The sequence below is a fragment of the Scyliorhinus canicula genome, chromosome 1, assembly GCF_902713615.1.
Source record: "Scyliorhinus canicula chromosome 1, sScyCan1.1, whole genome shotgun sequence".
Lineage (NCBI taxonomy): Eukaryota > Metazoa > Chordata > Chondrichthyes > Carcharhiniformes > Scyliorhinidae > Scyliorhinus > Scyliorhinus canicula.
The window spans coordinates 22,489,054-22,507,925 of record NC_052146.1 but is presented as its reverse complement, the minus strand read 5'-3'; the positions used below and the strand labels follow the sequence as shown (position 1 = coordinate 22,507,925).

General features: G+C 45.0%; 1 protein-coding gene across 8 annotated transcripts in view; it reads right to left on the bottom strand.

Moving 5' to 3' along the window:
• Positions 1–3,905: 3,905 nt before the first annotated feature.
• The window catches only part of rph3ab (rabphilin 3A homolog (mouse), b), a 388,420-nt gene continuing 373,453 nt past the window's right edge, over positions 3,906–18,872 (bottom strand). For all 8 annotated transcript variants that reach the window (XM_038820309.1, XM_038820380.1, XM_038820230.1 and 5 more), the window contains 2 exons: positions 17,651–17,747; positions 3,906–6,599 (listed from right to left, as the gene is read on the bottom strand). In XM_038820309.1, the coding sequence (XP_038676237.1) occupies positions 6,469–6,599; positions 17,651–17,747 (228 nt within the window). In that variant the 3' untranslated portion in view covers positions 3,906–6,468. The remainder of the gene's footprint in view (positions 6,600–17,650; positions 17,748–18,872) is intronic.

The window sequence follows — 18,872 nt, the reverse complement described above, 5'->3', positions numbered from 1 at the left end:
TGCTGGCTCTTCAGATTTAATACTAAACTCCAGAGAATGGTCAGGGGTGGCAGTATGGGCAGCCAGCTTCAGAATCCTCAGGCTAATATTGGATGAGGTAAAATTCCAACAAAAACAAGACTACTATTATTTATTAATATGCTACTTGGGGAAGGTGGATACTGTAAGCTGCTTATGGGAAGTATTCGGTGCCAAGTATTTTCTTCCAAAAGCTCCCACCCTGGCCATTTAATGAAGATTTGAAAATTAGGTGGCAATTGGCATGCATAAGACAGAGAGAATTAAAATTCTGGCCCGGGTCACTGTCCATGTGGAGTTTGCACATTCTCCCCATGTCTGCGTGGGTCTCACCCCCACAACCCAGATGTAGGTGGATTGACCACTCTAAATTGCCCCTTAACTGGAAATGTAAAATATAAGGTGCTTGGAGAGGTTTCAGGAATGGGTGCTATATTTCTATCTCCCTTGTTCTGACCACTATTGTGATGACATTGTGCTCGTTAATACTTGGAATTTGTGTCTCTACAGTTGTTTATAACAAGGCACAGCCAATAATTCTACACCAACTGTATTACTTGCATAGCTCCATAAAAATTGAAATTAAAGTTCTCAAATCCACTCATTCAGCAACAGCAAAGTTAATAATGTTTGCTACTGGTGTCTTCTAAAGAACAAAACAGCACAGGAACAGGCCCTTCGGCCCTCCAAGCCTGTACCGGTCATGCCAACCTTTGCCAAAACCCTCAGCACTTCCTTGTGCCGCATCCCTCTGTACCCATCCTATCCATGTATTTGTCAAAATGCCTTTTGAACACCATTAATGTATCTGCTTCCACAACCTCCCCTGGTAACACGTTCCAGGCACTCACCACCCTTTGCGTAAAAATACCTGCCCCGCACATCTCCTCTAAAATTTGCCCCACGGACCTTAAACCTATGGCCCCTGGTGACTGACCCCTCCAACCTGGGAAAGAGTGCCTGCCCATCCACTCTATCCATGCCCCTCATAATCTTGTAGACCTTTATCAGGTCACCCCTCAACCTCTGTCTTTCTAATGAGAACAGTCCGAGTCTATTCAGCCACTCCATTCAACACTCTCCAGACCAGGCAACATCCTGGTAAACCTCCTCTGCACCATCTCCAAAGCCTCTACACCCTTCTGATAGTGTGGCGACCAGAACTGTGCGCAATATTCCAAGTGCAGCCGTACCAAGGTTCCATACAACTGTAGCATGACATGCCAGTTCTAGTGCCTGAAATTTCCTCCTTAAATCTCTGCCTCTCTCCACCGTTAAGACACTCCTTTAAACCTGTTCCTTTGAATATCGGGGTCAAATTTTGTTTGATAACACTCACATAAAGCAGTTTTGGACATTTTGCAGTGTTAATGGTGGATGTTATATAATTATGGGATATTGTTGATGCTGTTAATTTCCATGTGTTTGATAGATGGAGGAGAGGAGTTTTGTTTCCATCAAATGCTGGCTGTAAGAACTGGGAAATGGAACACCTGCGCCATTTCAGTATCAGTAATAAGCCCATACACAGCATATTTGGCATGGGGTGGATTTACACTGCCCTACTCTATGGCAACAAGATAGCCTTATCTCAAACAAACTCAGAAAAGCTTCCGTTTACCACACCAACAATGGACTTTCCATAGTGTCTACACTAGGTAAATTCTGGACAATTTTGTATTTTTAATCCCACACCCAAAAGTTGATTACCCAACTACCACTCCCAATTCATTTCAATTAGGACCTGAGCAGCCAGCAGGGAGGAAAAAAATGACTTTTACGCATTAATCTGGAGTGGTTTATACACAGGTTCCAAAGGTGAGAGGACAGAGTGACATGCCTTGGGAGCCAGAGTAGGCCATTCAGCCTGTTGAGTCTGCTCCGCCATTCAGTAAGGTTATGGCTGATCTGGTTGTGGTCTCAGCTCCACTTTACTGTTTGCCACTCGACTTTATTTCTCGAGATGAAAGCAAACAGTTGCAAAGGGATATTGATAGATCCAGTGAGCAGGCAAAACTGTACAGGTGGAATATAATGTGAAAGATATGAGGTCATTCTCTTTGGATCCAACAATGACAAAGCAGGGTATTTTCTAAATGGTGAGGAGCAGAGAGATTTAGAGGTCCACTTACAGAAATCACTGAACACGGGTGGAAAAACAGATGGCCTTTATCTCAAGGGGCAGGAAAAAAAAGGGGAGAAGTTATGTATAATTATATAAAGCTTTGTTTGTCCCCATCTGGTATATTGTTCCCAGTTCTGGCTACTGCATCTCTGGAAGAATATATTAAGGGCAGCACGGTAGCACAGTGGTTAGCTCGGTTGCTTCACAGCGCCAGGCTCCCAGGTTCGATTCTCGACTTGGGTCACTGTGCAGAGTCTGCATGTTCTCCCCGTGTCTGCGTGAGTTTCCTCTGGGTCCTCCGGTTTCCTCCCACAGTCCAAAGATGTGCAGGCTAGGTGGATTGGCCGTGCTAAATTGTGTTTACTATCTAAAAACAAAAGTTAGGTTGGGTTATGGGGATAGGGTGGAGGCGTGTGGATTGGGTGGGTGCTCTTTCCAAGGACCGGTGCAGACTCGATGGCCTGAATAGCCTCTTTCTGTACTGTAAATTATTTGACCTTGAAGGGGATGCAACACAGATTCACCACAATGATAAAAGCATAGAAGATTAAGGGTTGAGCTAATTGATGTGTTTAATGCGATTAAAAGACTTGACGGAATAGAAACTGTTTTCTATGGTGGGGGAGCAGAGGTGAGAAGGTCCAGAACTAAGGGACATAACCTTAACATTAGAGTAAAGCCATTCAGGGTAATGCCAGGAAGCATTTGTGTAGAAAGTGCAGTGGAAATGGGGGGGTGGGGGGGGAGAGGAAATGAGAGGAAAGGTTTTTGTTTAACCCAGAAGTTGGTGATGATCTGGAATGCACTGCCTGGGAGGGTGGGAGAGGCGGGTACTTTATAAAGTACCTGGTTGAGCATTTGACATGTCATAACATTCAAGGCTATGGTACAAGTGCTGGTCAATGGGATGATGTAGGTAAGTCAGGTGTCTTTCACATGTCGGTGCAGACCTGATGGACGGAAGGGCCTCTTCTGCACTGTGTGATTCTGTAATTCATATCTGTTAGGAATAACAAGATCTGTTATCCCACAACCTGCCTACAATTTGTGTCAAGGTGCCTATTTCTGAGTTTTATTTCATTTTAGACAGCAAACATTGTGGATTCTTCGTTGACAGCACCCTGTGGAGAGATTTTTAGTGCCTTTGTTCTCGATTGATAGTATCACATCACACTGCTTTTATACTTGGCCAAGCAATATGGGAAAACAAGATGTGAAAGTTAACAGTTAAACCGTGTTTTCTCTATTAATTGGTACTCTTTGAAATAAATATGTTATACTTTGAGCACAAAGGATGAACTCCCTAGATTTTCAGCTAATTGATGACAAAAATCACTGGACCGTTCTGGGACGAGGCTTAATATGTTTAACTGTCATTTATACTGATTATTCAGAACGCAGTTATTTATGATCCAACAAAATCAATTTCATTAATAAATTCAACCATTGACGATGCACAGACTGGAAGTTGTGTTAAACACTGTGCCTGTCACTTGTGTGAGGACCAGCAGACAGGCTAGCCTTGCCTTGTTTCTCAATCCTGTTTTCAAAATGCAGGCCAGAAGCAGTTTGGAGTAGACATTTTATCTAGACTCACCTACTCTCACATTATCACCTTCTCTCACATTATCAATCAGATGAGCTGGTCATGGACCTCTATAATGCTTCACAATGATACTAATGTTGGAATTCTATACAAAATGCCTGTTCCATGATTACATTAGTCCAGCAATTTGAAAGCATTAAACACGGACAAAATGAGGATGAATGACTGGTAAGTACTCTTAATCATGTACAATATATATTGTAATTCAATGAATACTTAATCCTCCTTTATTTGTTGAAGCCTTTTATTGCAGGGAAATGGAAAGGCTGATAAAATGAGAAGGTAATTAATTATTTGGAAATGTGTTACTATATTAAACAGAGTGCGTGGACAAACGAAATGGCTACGCTGGTACTCCGAAACAAAAACACCAAATGCTGGAAACACAACAGATCAGACAGCACCTGTGGAGAAAACAACAATTTAGCAAAGCAGGTATTTTCCTGAAGGGTTCACACCTGAACTGTTGTATGTTTTCTCAAATGCTGAAAGTTTCTAGCTTTTGTTGCAGAAGTTGTTTGGAAGGTATTTTTTCTTAGAGGCCTTCCATAAGGCAGGTCAGAACTGCAGGCTGGTGTGTAAGTGGAACCTAATTCTTGTCCTGTCCCAACATGCGCGCTTAGCCAACACAATGCACTGGACAGTAATCAGGACTGGGAACATTCCATAAAATGGAGCACTGGGACCAACTGTAGGAGCCCCTATCGTGATCCCGGATTCAGTAATGATAGTTTTAATTCAAAATAAGATTAAAGATGAAGAAAAAGTTTATTGCAAAACCGTGTGTTGTAGAAGATGCAGAACCTGTTGCATATCAAAATATCTCCCCTAGTAATAATGTGATGTTCCTATACAGCCAGGTTTTTAAAGTACACTGCACCAGAAACTCAACCTTCCCGGATCTTTCTTTTACATTGGGATGCACACCTCGAGTTTGATTTAAAAATTAATTATTTGCAGGAACTAATTTACATTTCCCTTAAATCAGTTATAAACAACAATGTTTCTACAGAATCACCTCATCTCCCTTTGTCATTCTTTGTTACAGTGTTTTGTGCTTTAGTGCAAATGGTTAGGTGCTGCCTGATAGCCGACAACTTCCTCCTATTTATGTCATGATCTTGTGATAACATAATAAGAATAATATGGTGAGGGTAACACTTGGCTTTTATGAGAATGCACGAGGGGAGGCTCTGGACAGAATGTTTGCTCCCCTTCCTCTAACTAGCAGAACAATGTTGCAATAGCTAAGACACCAGAAGTGTCCAGAGATTCTGCATTACAACTTTTAAGCACTTTGGTATATATTTTTCCTTTTAGGTGTCTCTGCTATCCTGCTCTAGTTTTGTTGCTCTTGAAAACCAGTCAATAATTGAGGTCAGAGTTTCAATGTAAATATTGATTACAGGAAGCTAGTGATTCTCTATCATATAAGTTTAAATCAAAACTCTATAGTTCCAGGGTACCAAATGACTCCATCTTCATGCTCAAATGATTTTAAAAAACTAAGTATTGATTTAGGTCAATATTTGTGGTAGATATATACTTTAGAACCTAACATTTATTGTTAAATATATTGCTTTATTTGCTTTTTGAGCAATTACTGGACAATTTAGATTGAATCATTTTAGGTCAACATTTCATTTCCATGAGAGACAATGGGCAGGAAATTCTGAAGATTGCCTTTGAGAAGGCAGAATTATGGTATGGCATGACTTGCATCTGGCATTGTGCATGCTAGTGACCTTGTTCTACATCTTGAGGGTGGGAGTCATGTGAATACTTGGGAGAGGGCCTGCACTTTTAACAACACAACAGAGGTGCCTGCCCACTGAGGAGGCAGAAGTTGGAATGAGACACCACTGCTCCAAAAGAAGTCCGAGTCCTAAAACAGGCTGAAATGGAAGGGAAAAAATGTTTCCATTTATTAATCCTCTCCGATTACCATTCCTTTCTAAACTGTAGGGGCCTTCCCAGACCAAAGGGAGCCTTTATCTCAGGAATGTCCCAACATTGTCTTTCATGTAACAGAGGCTAAGAAGTAACCCAAGTTCAACGTAAAAGGGTAGATAGACTAGCAGATGGATCCAGATTCTAACTGCAGTTTCAGTTCTCTGTGTAGAGAAGTGTAGGTCAGCACAAACATTCAATATGTGGGGGAGCAGGAGGGAAGAGGATTGTGGCGGTTGCTGCATGCAGGTTTCAGCTGATCTGCCCTAGTACAGGACACCCAGTGATAACATGTACCATTGCAAAGGTGTTCAGGAAACTGGGGTCCCTCCAGGATCATGTGTATTTCAGCTGGTTCTAATTGGAGAAAGTTTGTTAAGGAAAGGCCGGGTGCTTCCAGAACGTATAAAAGAGACACAAACCCATACAGTTGCTTAATGTGACAAAGTCTTCCCAGAAAATTGTTTGGCAACCTTTTGGGACAAGAAATAATTCCAGAAGAATCATGCACATTTTTCTCACAGTGATGTTTTGCACATATGCTGCGGTGATGTGCTCCAAGGTGATGTAGCATATATTTTGTGTGTAAACAAAAGATAAATGTTGAGTAAACACTTTTCATGAAGATGATTTCTCACAGATGCCAATACCTCATCTGGTATTCCCTCTTCAAAGCATTTTTAGATTAAAGAGAATGAGAGGGACAAAAGTGGAAGGAGGGAAGTGAATGAATTTGATGGTTAAAAACTAAATGTGGTAAGAATGTTGATCAGTCACTGGGAATGGGATTTGCGTTGTACAGAGTATGCCAGCGCTCAATCTTCTTATCCTTGTTCTTCAGACACTCATACCAGTGCTTCAAGCAATCTCCTTTTGCATTAATGCCCATTATAATACTGCCTGTTACAGAGGGGAGAAAAAATGGTATTCTTCATAAATATCATCAAGAAAGACAATTAAATAATAAAGACAATGTACAAGGGAAGTCAAGTCATTGGTATCCTAAAACTTAATTTATTTCTATCCAATACTCTGTCCCAGGAAATGACACCAGCCTTGTATATGTATAGTACCCATCTGCGTAAATCTGCCTACATTCCAAACTTTACGCTCCGATACCTGTAATTCAGGCAGATATGTAAACTTTGAAAATAAAAAAATACATTCTGCTCAGTTCAGTATTTCCAAATCAAAATTTGAGCTTCCTCATGATTTTTTATTTTACTGGGTTGAAGGTGCCATAGAACACAAGTTGTTTTATTTAAAAAATATTTTTTAGTAGGGTTTTAACATTTCATAACATACTTTATACGAAAAGACAAAATCAAAACATGTATCTACAAGAATTCACTGCCGTTCAGGAAATAATTTGCAAACAGAGAAAACATTTTAAAAGAAAAGGATGCTATTGAACACTTGCTGGGTGACGGGGTGACCTGGGATGCCCACTTGGCCGTATGGGGGCCAGTTGTTGGCTGTGCTCCCCTGGGAGGAGAAGGCTTTTGTGTAGCTGCGGAGAGGGTCCCTATTTGGGGGTCTCTCCCCCTCCCCCTCAGTGATTGGCTGTAGGTGCTGCGCGGCGCTCCCCCCCCCCCCCCCACCACCTTGTTGTCTCTTGGTATTTAGCTGTGTGCGTGAGATGTCCGCCAGGTGCGCTCTTTCTCTTGTTGCCCCTTTGTCCCTTGCACTTCTCTCCTCCTCTACCTGTCCAGTGTCTCCCTTTAATTCTTAAGCCCCCCGCCCCTCCCATTCCCCCTGCGGGTTCACAGGGAAGAACTTGCTCTAACTCAGGTTGTGGAGATGCCAGCGTTGGACTGGGGTGAGCACAGTAAGAAGTCTTACAACACCAGGTTAAAGTCCAACAGGTTTGATTCAAACACGAGCTTTCGGAGCGCAGCTCCTTCCTCAGGTGAATGGAGGAATTTCCTCATTCACCTGAGGAAGGAGCTGCGCTCCGAAAGCTCGTGTTTGAATCAAACCTGTTGGACTTTAACCTGGTGTTGTAAAACTTCTTACTGTGCTAACTCAGGTTGTGTTTGAAACCCGAGAAGAGTTTCATTATCTCTTCCATGCTGGCCAGGGGGTTCGAGATGTAGAGGAGCAAGTCATTCGCATAGAGCGGGACTCTGCTCTCTGTCTCACCTTTGGATACCTCGCCACCCCTTCACCGCTCTTGAGGGTGATCGCCAGTGATTCGATTGCCAGAGTGAAGACGTGGATAAAGGGCATCCCTGCCTCGTGTCTCTATGCAGTCGGAGGTATCCAGAGCTGGTGGTGTTTGTCTGTACGCTCGCCATGGCAGCGCTGTACAGTAGTTTCACCCATGCAGTGAACCTGGCCCAAACCATTCCAGTATCTCTAAGGCACTTCCACTTGACCTTGTCGAAGGCCTTTTCTGTGTCTAGGGAGATGATCACTTCTGATGTTCTCTCCCCATATGGGGTCATGATCACGTTCAGCAGGCGCCAGATGTTCGCTGTTAATTGATTGCATTTGACAAAGCCTGTCTGATCGTCCACGACTCCCTCTAACACACAGCTCTCCAGCCGCCTTGCCAGGGCTTCGCCAGGATATTGGGGTCAGTATTCAGGAGTGATTATGGGTCTGTATGACCCACACTCCCTCAGGTCTTTGTCCTTTTTAGGCATCAGTGATATTGAGGCCTGAGCCAACGACAGTGGCAGGGTTCCCCTTGATAGTGAGTCAGTGAAAATCTCCTGCAGGTGCGGAGCTAGTGCTGGCGTGAATTATTAGTAGAAGTCCGCTGGGAATCTGTCTGGCTCCCTGCATGCATGGAGCTAATGCTCTACGTGACTTCCCTGAGTTTTAATGGTGTTTCCAGGCCCCGTTTCCTTTCTTCCCCCACGACGAGCATGTCAAGTCCGTCGAGGAGCTGCTTAATCTTTGAGTCCCCCTCCGGGGGTCCGGAGGTGTACAGCTCTCAGTAGAAGGTTGTGAAGGCCTCGTTAATCTGACTATTTCCCCTATTTCCCTCATGGCTACTTGCTTTCTCAGATGGTCAGCCAGTAGGCAGCTGGCTTTGACTTCATGCTCGTAAGAGGACCCCCATGTCTAATGGAGCTCGTTCACTGCTTACCCAGTGGAGAGCAGGTCATTTGCAACATTTTCCTCTCCGCCAGTAGTTCCATGGTTGGGGCTGTGGAGTACCACCGATCCACCTCCAGAATGGTCGGCTGGTGCCTAGCCGCCCTCTCCTTGTCTTTGAATGCCCTGTATGCAGTAATTTCCCCGCTTATAACCGTCTTCAGTGCCTCCCAGAATGTGGAGGTTGAGATTCCCCATTTTGGTTGAAGGTTATATCTTTTTTTCTTTTTCAAAAAAAATTTAGATTACCCAATTATTTTTTCCAATTAAGGGGCAATTTAGCGTGGCCAATCCACCTACTCTGCACATTTTTGGGTTGTGGGGGCAAAACCCACGCAGACACGAGGAGAATGTGCAAACTCCACACGGACAGTGACCCAGAGCCGGGATCGAACCTGGGACCTCAGCGCCGCGAGGCGGTTGTGCTAACCATTAGGCCACCGTGCTGCCGGTTGAAGGTTATATAACTGTGGATGGCTTGTGATACCTTCTCACAGAACCCCTTGTTGCTAAGGAGATCAGTGTCCAGCCTCCATTGGGGGGGGGGGGGGGGGGGGGGGGGGGCAAAAGAGTTGGGCTTGGCCCGTCTCTAACCTCACATCCACGTAGTAAGGAGCATGGTCGGAGATTACAATTGCAGATACTCCGCTCCTATATCCTTAGAAGCATCAATTTCCAAACTACAAAGAAATCGATCCTAGTTTATAGCTTGTAGACCTGGGAGAATAAGGAGAACTCATTTTCCCTTGGGTGTGAACCCCCATCGATCCACTGCCCCGATCTGCTCCATAAAGGCATTTAGTTCTCTCCCATGAAATACTGTCTTCCGAGTCCATAACTGCCTTTGTCGCCGTGAATGCCATTGTCTTATTGAGTGGTATGCCAATCTCCTAGTCCTCGTCCTGTAACACAATTGGTATGTTTGTCCTATCCAGCTCTTTCTTACCCTCAGTCGGTCCTTTTCCCTCAGGTGCGTTTCTTGTAGGAAGATAATATCGGCTCTCAGGCTTTTCAAATAGGTGAAGACTCTGGATCATTTCACCTGGCTGTTAAAATCCCCTGATGTTCCGGGCAGCACGGTGGCCTAGTGGTTAGCACAACTGCCTCACGGCGCTGAGGTCCCAGGAACGATCCCGGCTCTGGGTCACTGTCCGTGTGGAGTTTGCACATTCTTCCCGTGTCTGCGTGGGTTTCACCCCCACAACCCAAAAATGTGCAGAATAGGTGGATTGGCCACACTAAATTGCCCACTTAATTGGAAAAAATAATTGGGTACTCTAAATTTAAAAAAAAATCCCCTAATGTTCCAGGTGATTATTCTGATGGGTTTTTACCACCTCCCCACCCCGGCGGGGTCAACCATACTTGCGGATGCCCCCTTCGCTTCGGGGTTTCCCTTTGTTTGAGGACCATCCTCTCCCTGTCTCCCCCCCCCCCCCCCCCCACCAAACCGAGGGCAATCTTTACCTGCCTCTCCCTCCCCCCCCCGCCCACCCGTTTCTGTACCTTACTGCACTCTTCCCCCTCCTTCCTGAGACTTGGAGCAAACTAAAAGTGAGGCAGTTTTCTCCTGCGCAATTGTCTTTTAAGGTTTCTCTTCATTGGTGGTGCTGTTGCTTTCCTAGTCCGTGTGTCTCCACAAATGTGTCCGCTTTGGCCGGTGCGATAAAATAATGTTATTTTCCCTGGAAGTTTTAAAAAAAAATTTGATTACCCAATTTTTTTTTCCCAATTAAGGGGCAATTTAGTGTGGCCAACCCACCTACCCTGCACATCTTTGGATTGTGGGGGTGGAACCCACGCAGACATGGGGGGAATATGCAAACTCCACACAGACAGTGATCCAGAGTCGGGATCGAACCTGGGACCTTAGCGCCGTGAGGTAGCTGTGCTAACCACTAGGCCACCGTGCTGCCCTTTTCCCTGGGAGGTTACCCATAGCTTAGTCGGGTACAGCATTCCAAACCGTACCTTGTTCCTGTACAAGGCTACCTTGGCTGTGTTAAATTCAGCCCGGAGTCAGTTTGGCCAGTTTATCCCAGTGTCCTGGTGCAAGACTCTGTGTGTCTTGCCCAGTTCAGGATTCACTCTTTATCCTGGAACCAATGCAGCTTGGCAATGATGGCTGTGGCTGCTCTCATGTTTTTGGCTTCAGCTGGAGTGACCTGTGGGCCCTGTCCACCTCTGGTGTTTGGGGAACTTTTCCTCCCAGACCAGCTTCCCCAGCATTTTGGCCAAGTACTCCGTGGAGTTCCTTCCCTCGATACCCTCTGGCAGGCCCACAATGTAGACGTTCTGGCGACGAGACCAGTTCCCCTGATCCTCTATCTTTAAGCATTCCTTGGGTTTCCACCAACCTTGGCCCCTCCCATATCCAATTTTTTGATTGCTGCTTTTTCGAGTTCCCTTATCATCGCTTCCTGCGCATCCAACTACTGTTCCGTCTTTTCCAGTGCCTCCACCACCTTCACCGTCATCATCATTTCCAACTTAATCATGTCCCTGTGTCTGAGGAGCTCCTGTGTTGGAAGTTCCATCCGCTGGCTTATTGGCCCAGCCCGATCAACTGCGACCGGTCCCATTTCGCTTTGCGTGCTTGCCGCTTTGACATTCCTCCCCAGACTTTACATAATTCTCCTGTCAGTTCACGTTGTTTGTGGGCATCTCTCTGTGTCTACGATGATCTTGGAGGAGGGTGCGGGGTTTGCTGGCTCAGCAGCCTATTTTCGACTAAAAGTACAAATGTCCATGTTATCAGCAGGAGAGAGCCTCCTTTCCTCTGACTGCTCAGCACATCCCTGCCACCGGAATTCGATCCTCAATCATCTTCTGGAACACAAGCTTTTGTTGCTGCAGTGAGTCTGTGGTACAGACAGAAGTTGAGGTTTGAGAGCTCTCCATAAAGGAGCCGATTTCCTCCAGGTTGATGATAGGGCCGTTAAATTGGTTTTCATAATCCTACCCAATTTTTTTTCCAATTAAGGGGCGAAAGCGTGGCCAATCCACCTACCCTGCACCTCTTTGGGTTGTGGGGGTGAGACCCACGCAGACACGGGGAGAATGTGCAAACTCCATACAGATACTGACCCAGGGTCAGGAACCAACCCGGGTCCTCAGCAGCATGAGGCAGCAGTGCTAACCACTGCGCCACAATGCCGCCCATACTCCAAGGTAATGATTGAAAGAGCGGCATGGTGGCGCAGTGGTCAGCACTGGGACGACGGCGCTGAGGACCCGGGTTCGATCCCGGTTCTGGGTCACTGTCTATGTGGAGTTTGCACAGTCTCCCCGTGTCTGCGTGGGTCTCGCCCCCACAACCCAAAGTTGTGCAGGTTAGGTGGATTGGCCATGCTAAATTGCCCCTTAATTGGAAATAAATAATTGGGTACTCTAAATTTATTTAAAAAAAATAAAAAATTGTGTTGACATGAGCTAACAGAAAATAAAAAGAAACTGAAAATGTTGAAAATACACAGGTCAGTCATCATCTTGGCTCCAACACTGCCCCAGTGCAGAAATTTCCTTTGGGGAGGAAGTTTGCATCCAAAGGAAGGAGTGGAATTATTTCTTTTCATGGGGGAAAGACTAGCACCAGAAGCATCATGCCAGCATCAAGGATTTCTGCGACTGTCCTCAAGCAGCATCCAGATGGGCTCCTGCTCTGATACTTGACCCAATATTCCTTTTGAAGTCTCTGCAAATTTTCAGCCTGCCCTGCACCCCCCCTTTTCACATTCTTTCATCTGAAGGGCAAATGCAATTGCAACATGGCATTTCTCACGGATGCTAATGCCATTGATCCAGAGATGTGCATTGGGCAAGATGTGTGCTGCAGGATATCACAATCTTGTCATTACCATCTGATTTTCATGTTTCTGCTTATTCCAGGCAAAAGTTCGTAGCAGTGCACAGGAGACACAAAGGTTAGAAACCTCGTACCATGGGGTTCTTCCCCTTTTCCCTCTGACCGTTTACACTAAAAATAAGCAAATGAGAGGAAACCATATCTCACCCAAGCTGTCTTTCTCTTGCAATTAATCTATGCATTTGGAGAGGTTTTAGAATGGAACAAGAGTTCTTCTGAGATATAGTGAACCACTTGATTCTTGTAATGCAAACAGATCTTTCTTTAATAGCTATAATAGGATTAACATCCTGAAAGTCTCGGACTAATCTGTTTAATCAGTTTCTCTGATTTTAAGCAACGCCACTTGTTCAATTAAAGCCTCACTAGATTAGACTGAGATGGATGAGCAATTGAATCTTGTGTGGCCTAAATTCCTTGCCAGCATTTTAAAGATTGAATGTCAGTGCCGGAAAAGATAAATGATCAGTTTGAGTATTAACAATCTGAGTTAATGACTTTGGCACAATTTTGCTGGAAACATTGGTGTTAATGTCATTTTTTTACTCTAGATTATTGTGGATATAGCTCAGTGCTAAGTTTCTGATCTTCCATCTGCCTCATTGCCAATAGTGGAAAACTACTGCTGAAGGCAATGGGACCTGGACCAGTTAGCTGTTTCCTACATTTCTTGCTGAATTTTCCGAGTGGGTGTCATTCATATTCTGTTAATTCCTCATCCATTACGGTAGAATGTTTTACATACATGTATACCGTTTCTGCCTTTGTCTTTTAAACACTTAAACACTCTCCTGTCCCATTTGACATAAACCTTCATGTATTGCATGCACTTTAAACCTATTTTCAAATTGACAATGAAATGAAATGAAAATCGCTTATTGTCACGAGTAGGCTTCAATGAAGTTACTGTGAAAAGCCTCTAGTCGCCACAATCCGGCGCCTGTCCGGGGAGGCTGGTACGGGAATTCTTGTACTGATTGAACAAGCTTTTCTCAGAAGTGGATTTCCCACCAGGAGTGAATCTAATGTCCAGAGATTAACTTCATCCAGATAGGAATGTTTGTCTTCCCCAGTGTTAGATTCTACTTCCTTTTTGTAAAATTGGGTTCTGGCTTACATGTCTGAAGAATAACATGATGTGGAGATGCCGGCGTTGGACTGGGGTGAGCACAGTAAGAATCCAAGGTCCTGGTTGAGACCGTACTCGTGTGTGCACAAAGTAAAAAATGCAAGATGATACTTTGAATGCGAGTCTTTGCAGGTAATCTAGGTGATATCTAGGTGTACAGGTCCACAGGTCACTGAAAGGGCAACACAGGTGGAGAAGGCAGTCAAGAAGGCATATGGCATGCTTGCCTTCATTGGCTGGGGCATTGAGTATAAAAATTGGCAAGTCATGTTGCAGCTGTATAGAACCTTAGTTCGGCCACACTTGGAGTATAGTGTTCAATTCTGGTCGCCACACTACCAGAAGGATGTGGAGGCTTTAGAGAGGGTGCAGAAGAGATTTAGCAGGATGTTGCCTGGTATGGAGGGCATTAGCTATGAGGAGAGGTTGCATAAACTCGGTTTGTTCTCACTGGAACGACAGAGGTTGAGGAGCGACCTGGTAGAGGTCTACAAAATTATGAGGGGCATAGACAGAGTGGGTGGTCAGAGAATTTTTCCCAGGTTAGAGGGGTCAATTACTAGGGGGCATAGGTTTAAGGTCCGAGAGGCAAGGTTTAGAGGAGATGTACGAGGCAAGTTTTTTTACACAGAGGGTAGTGGGTGCCTGGAAGTCGCTACCGGAGGAGGTGGTGGAAGCAGGAACGATAGTGACGTTTAAGGGGTATCTTGACAAATATCTGAATAAGATGGGAATAGAGAGATACGGATCCAGGAAGTGTAGAAGATTTTAGTTTAGAAGGACAGCATGGTCGGCGCAGGCTTGGAGGGCTGAAGGGCCTGTTCCTGTGCTGTTCTTTTCTTTGTTCTTTGTAATTAAGCCAGGATCTTGGATTCATGTTGCATTACATTCACCCCCCACCATCTGGCCTGGGCTTGCGAAATCCTACCAACTGTCCTGACTTGAGACAATTCACACCTCTTTAATCTGGACCTGCAAAGACTTAATTACCTGCAGACTCGCATTCAAAGTATCGTCTTGCATTTTTGACTTTGTCTATATATTTGTTTCTGGAACTTACCTCTTCATTCACCTGAGGAAGGAGCAACGTGCCGAAAGCTAGTGATTTGAAACAAGCCTGTTGGATTTTAACCTGGTGTTGTAAGACTTCTTACTGTGAAGAATAACAGACATGCTAGTTTCAAGGAGAGAGGGTCGAGCCAACAGCGAATTGTCATTAAGTATCCAGGAAGATATGGGCGGCACGGTAGCACAGTAGTTAGCACTGTTACTTCACAGCACCAGGGACCCAGGTTCGATTCCTAGCTTGGGTCACAGTCTGTGCGGAGTCTGCACGTTCGCCCCGTGTCTGCGTGGGTTTCCTCCGGGTGCACCAGTTTCCTCCCACAAGTCCCGAAAGACGTGCTTGTTAGGTGAATTGGACACTCTGAATTCTCCCTCAGTGTACCTGAACAGGTGCCGGAGTGTGGCGACTAGGGGCTTTTCACAGTAACTCCATTGGTGTAAGCCTACTTGTGACACTAATAAAGATTATTATTAAAGGTGGAGGTCAGTCTCTGCTCACAGCAGCCTGTGAGACTTAGTTAAAACACTTTGCAAAAGGATTTAGATTGAACAATTGCAGCATTGTACTTGGGATGCTTAGATTGTAAATATGCCATATGTGATTTAATTGTCCTGTTGTAAGAAACCCTAAGTTGTGTTTTCACATATACAAAGTTAGGGTTTAGTTTAAGATATGATAAAAATTTTAACTTGCATTTTTGTTTTCAAAAAATGTTTTTTTAGCTTTCGTTTTTATTAGACATGTTTTATGGCTATGTATTGTAGCTAGAAATAATGAAATGGTTAAAGTTATTCATTCCCAGTATGCTTTTAAGGTTTAAGGTGTCGGTACAACTCAGATGACTGTTTAATCTCTGCTGAAAGTGTGTGATTCATGCCTGTTCACTTTTCTCTTAGTCACCACATTTTGAAATGAAACAGCCAAGATAGTCTTCAGATGAGAAGAATGTGCATTAGCTACGTGCTAGATGGTAAACAGATTTGCCATCTGGAAATTTTGTGGGAACTACCTCATTTTTGGGGATCTTGTTCCTGACCTGATTTCTGGGGATTATAATGAAGCATGTAGCATGGTATATGTGACTTGAGTCCTATAATGATTCTGAATTTACTTAATTTATAGGGAGTCTGAATTGAAAGTATCAATGAAGACTATGGCTGGGATTTGTTTCTTACAATGAGGATGAAGGGGTGGTTGGAAGCAAAGGCTGAGGCCAAGCTTTCAGCGAGAGCCCCCAGCCTATTCTGGGTCCCTCGATCAGGCCCAAGTGCCTGGCAATGAGGGAGCCCCCTCCACAGGCAACCTGACAGTGTTTGCTGGGTAGTCTTCGGGAGGCACAGGAGAGCCCAGTTTAGTTTAGTACCTGAGCCACCACGGAATTCCAGTGATTTCAGGGATAATTGGTGCCAAGAGGCTCAATAGTGAGCTTCATTGGCATCCCACTACCACCAAGCAGAATTCCCATGACAGGCCCTTTCTACCCCCAACTTAATTGGTGATAGTTTTCCCAATGCTTGGAATATGACTCTGGTATTCCTGCCCAATTCTCTAGGCTTGCCTGCCACCATGCCCACTCCAGCAGGCTTAGTTTCATTCTGCCCACATTGCAGGAGGAAAAGTTAATTGCATTTATTGCTTTGTATGTCTATTATCTGGAGACATAGGCACGTAACATCCTCCGAGTGGAAATCAGCGGCAGGCTGCCACTCTATAGAAACTTGCCTGCATTTAAATTGTGAAGTGCCTGGCATATGTCGTGTTGGTGAGGGAGAGAGGTGTCGGTCTAGTGTGGGATTGGAGGGGTCAGATACCTCGAGGAGGGGTGGGGAAAATACTGTGGGGGGTGGCAGAGAAGGGTAGGCTTGATATGGGTGTTTAAGTTAGATACTCTGAAGTTATAAATACATTTTTTTCCTATGAGTGTATAAACTGTATACATATGAGTGTATAAACTGTCAGAACCATCCAAACAATTTAAATCGTTTTGTTAGATGATTCCCAGCTAGTGCAATTACCCAGGGGACTTAACTCTTCTGGACAATTGCTGAGTAAATCATTACATGGTAATTTCCAGGAGGGATTATCCGCTGCATTTTAGGGGACCCCAAAACCTACGCCGGGGAGCCAGGAAGTTATGGCCCATTCTATGTGTCAAAGACGAATACAATAAAAGAATTACATTGCAACCATATTTGGTATCAGTTTTGAATTACCTTGCATTGTGTGGTCCCTGCATGAAGAAAATGCCAATGAAGATATTGAGTTGTAGGTTGACAGTTTATGTAAAGCACTAGTTGTAGCCCAGTATAATGGGGGTTAGGGTTAGTGACTGCCATCATAGGCAAATAGCTATCCCTGAAGCTTTGCATCACTAACTGGTGGCCACCGCTAAATGGAATATGGCGTGTGTCCAGGCAGATCAGTGTTGGGGAGCGGATGTAAAGCACCCAAAGCCAAAATATCATGATTACAGAAGTACCCAAGTGTAATAACTATCTAAATATGAGAAAAACAGCTCAGCTGATCCAACAAGAATCAAATGGATGTACCAAATGGAGTAATGTATATAGTATAAGATATGGAACGGAGCTGATCAGTGTGACCAATACAAAATATGGGACAGAAGATGTTGCAACATTTTAAAACAGTTTAACTGTAAAAACTTAAAGTGCAGATTTTGGTTTGACATGAGTTGAAATGGAAATGGAATCCAAAACTGAAATCCGACTGCTGTTTCCGAGGGTATGTGTGCCCTTCACTGAGGTAATTTCCAACTCCCAACTCACCAATGTAATCATTAGCTTTGCCTATGTCGTAATCCCACACAGAGAGTTCCAGAGTTTTCTTAGCCAGGTCATTGTGTTTAATGTCATAGAAGAATTCCTACAGAAACAGGAATTGAATAGTTAACTGCATGTTTTCATGCTTCCGACTAATATTAGAAGAAAATAAACAACTCTTCCCAATTCTGTGAGCCATTTAGAGTGGGATTGAGATTGAAAGATAGAGGGGGCGATTCTCCAAAATGGAGACAAAGTGTTCACGCCGTCGTGAGCGCCGTCGCATTTCACGATGGCGCGAAATGGGCACGGGGATGACTGATTCTGTCTCCCACAGGGGACCAGCACAGCGCTGGAGCGCCAAATGGGCGCTGCGCCAACCCGAAGCAGAAGAAAGTAGGCCCGGTGGGGGGGAGGCCGGCCCGCCAATCGGTGAGCCCCGATTGTGGGCCAGACCCCTTCGGAGGCCCCCTTCCCTGGTGAAGGAGCGCTTTTCCCCGCCCCACAGGCCGCCCCCCCCGGACTCTTCGCGCAGAGTTCCTGCCGGCAGCGACCGGGGTGAACAGCGCTGGCGGGACTGCCGTTTCCGCGCGGCCGCTCGGCCCATCCAGGCCGGAGAATCAGCTGCCCTGCCGATTCCAGCAGCCCGCGGCCGGTGCCCGCCAAACGTGCCGGCACAAATGGCTCCGATTCTCCGCACCTCGGAGAATCACGCACCGCCAACTGGGCACGGTCGCGGCGATTCTCCGGCCCGGGGCTCGGAGAATCGCGCCCAGAAGGGACGGGATAAAGTGAGTACTAATGAATATTGAATTCTGATGTAATGTGGTTTCATGAGGGATCATTTGGAATGGCTGACTTCACTGCTTTAAATCCTCCCCCACAAGTAAACTTTATATTTTTAATTACACCACAAAAATGTGGTAACCACAATCAATTATTATTTTGCTGGGTGCAGATATGCCTTTTTCCTTTCATTTTGCTTGGACTACTTGAGTCAGGCACTAATTACATCAGTTGGTGGGTGTGGTCGATCTTTGTCAATCACCAACTATCACTGGCTCCCTTTCCAGCACCACCTTTCCACCCCCCCTCTACAGTATGAATCTGACCCTATTTGACAAAGAGTCATCCAGACTCGAAACGATTGCTCCCTTCTCTCTCCACAGATGCTGTCAGACCTGCTGAGATTGTCCAGTATTTTCTGTTTTAGTTTCAGATTCCAACA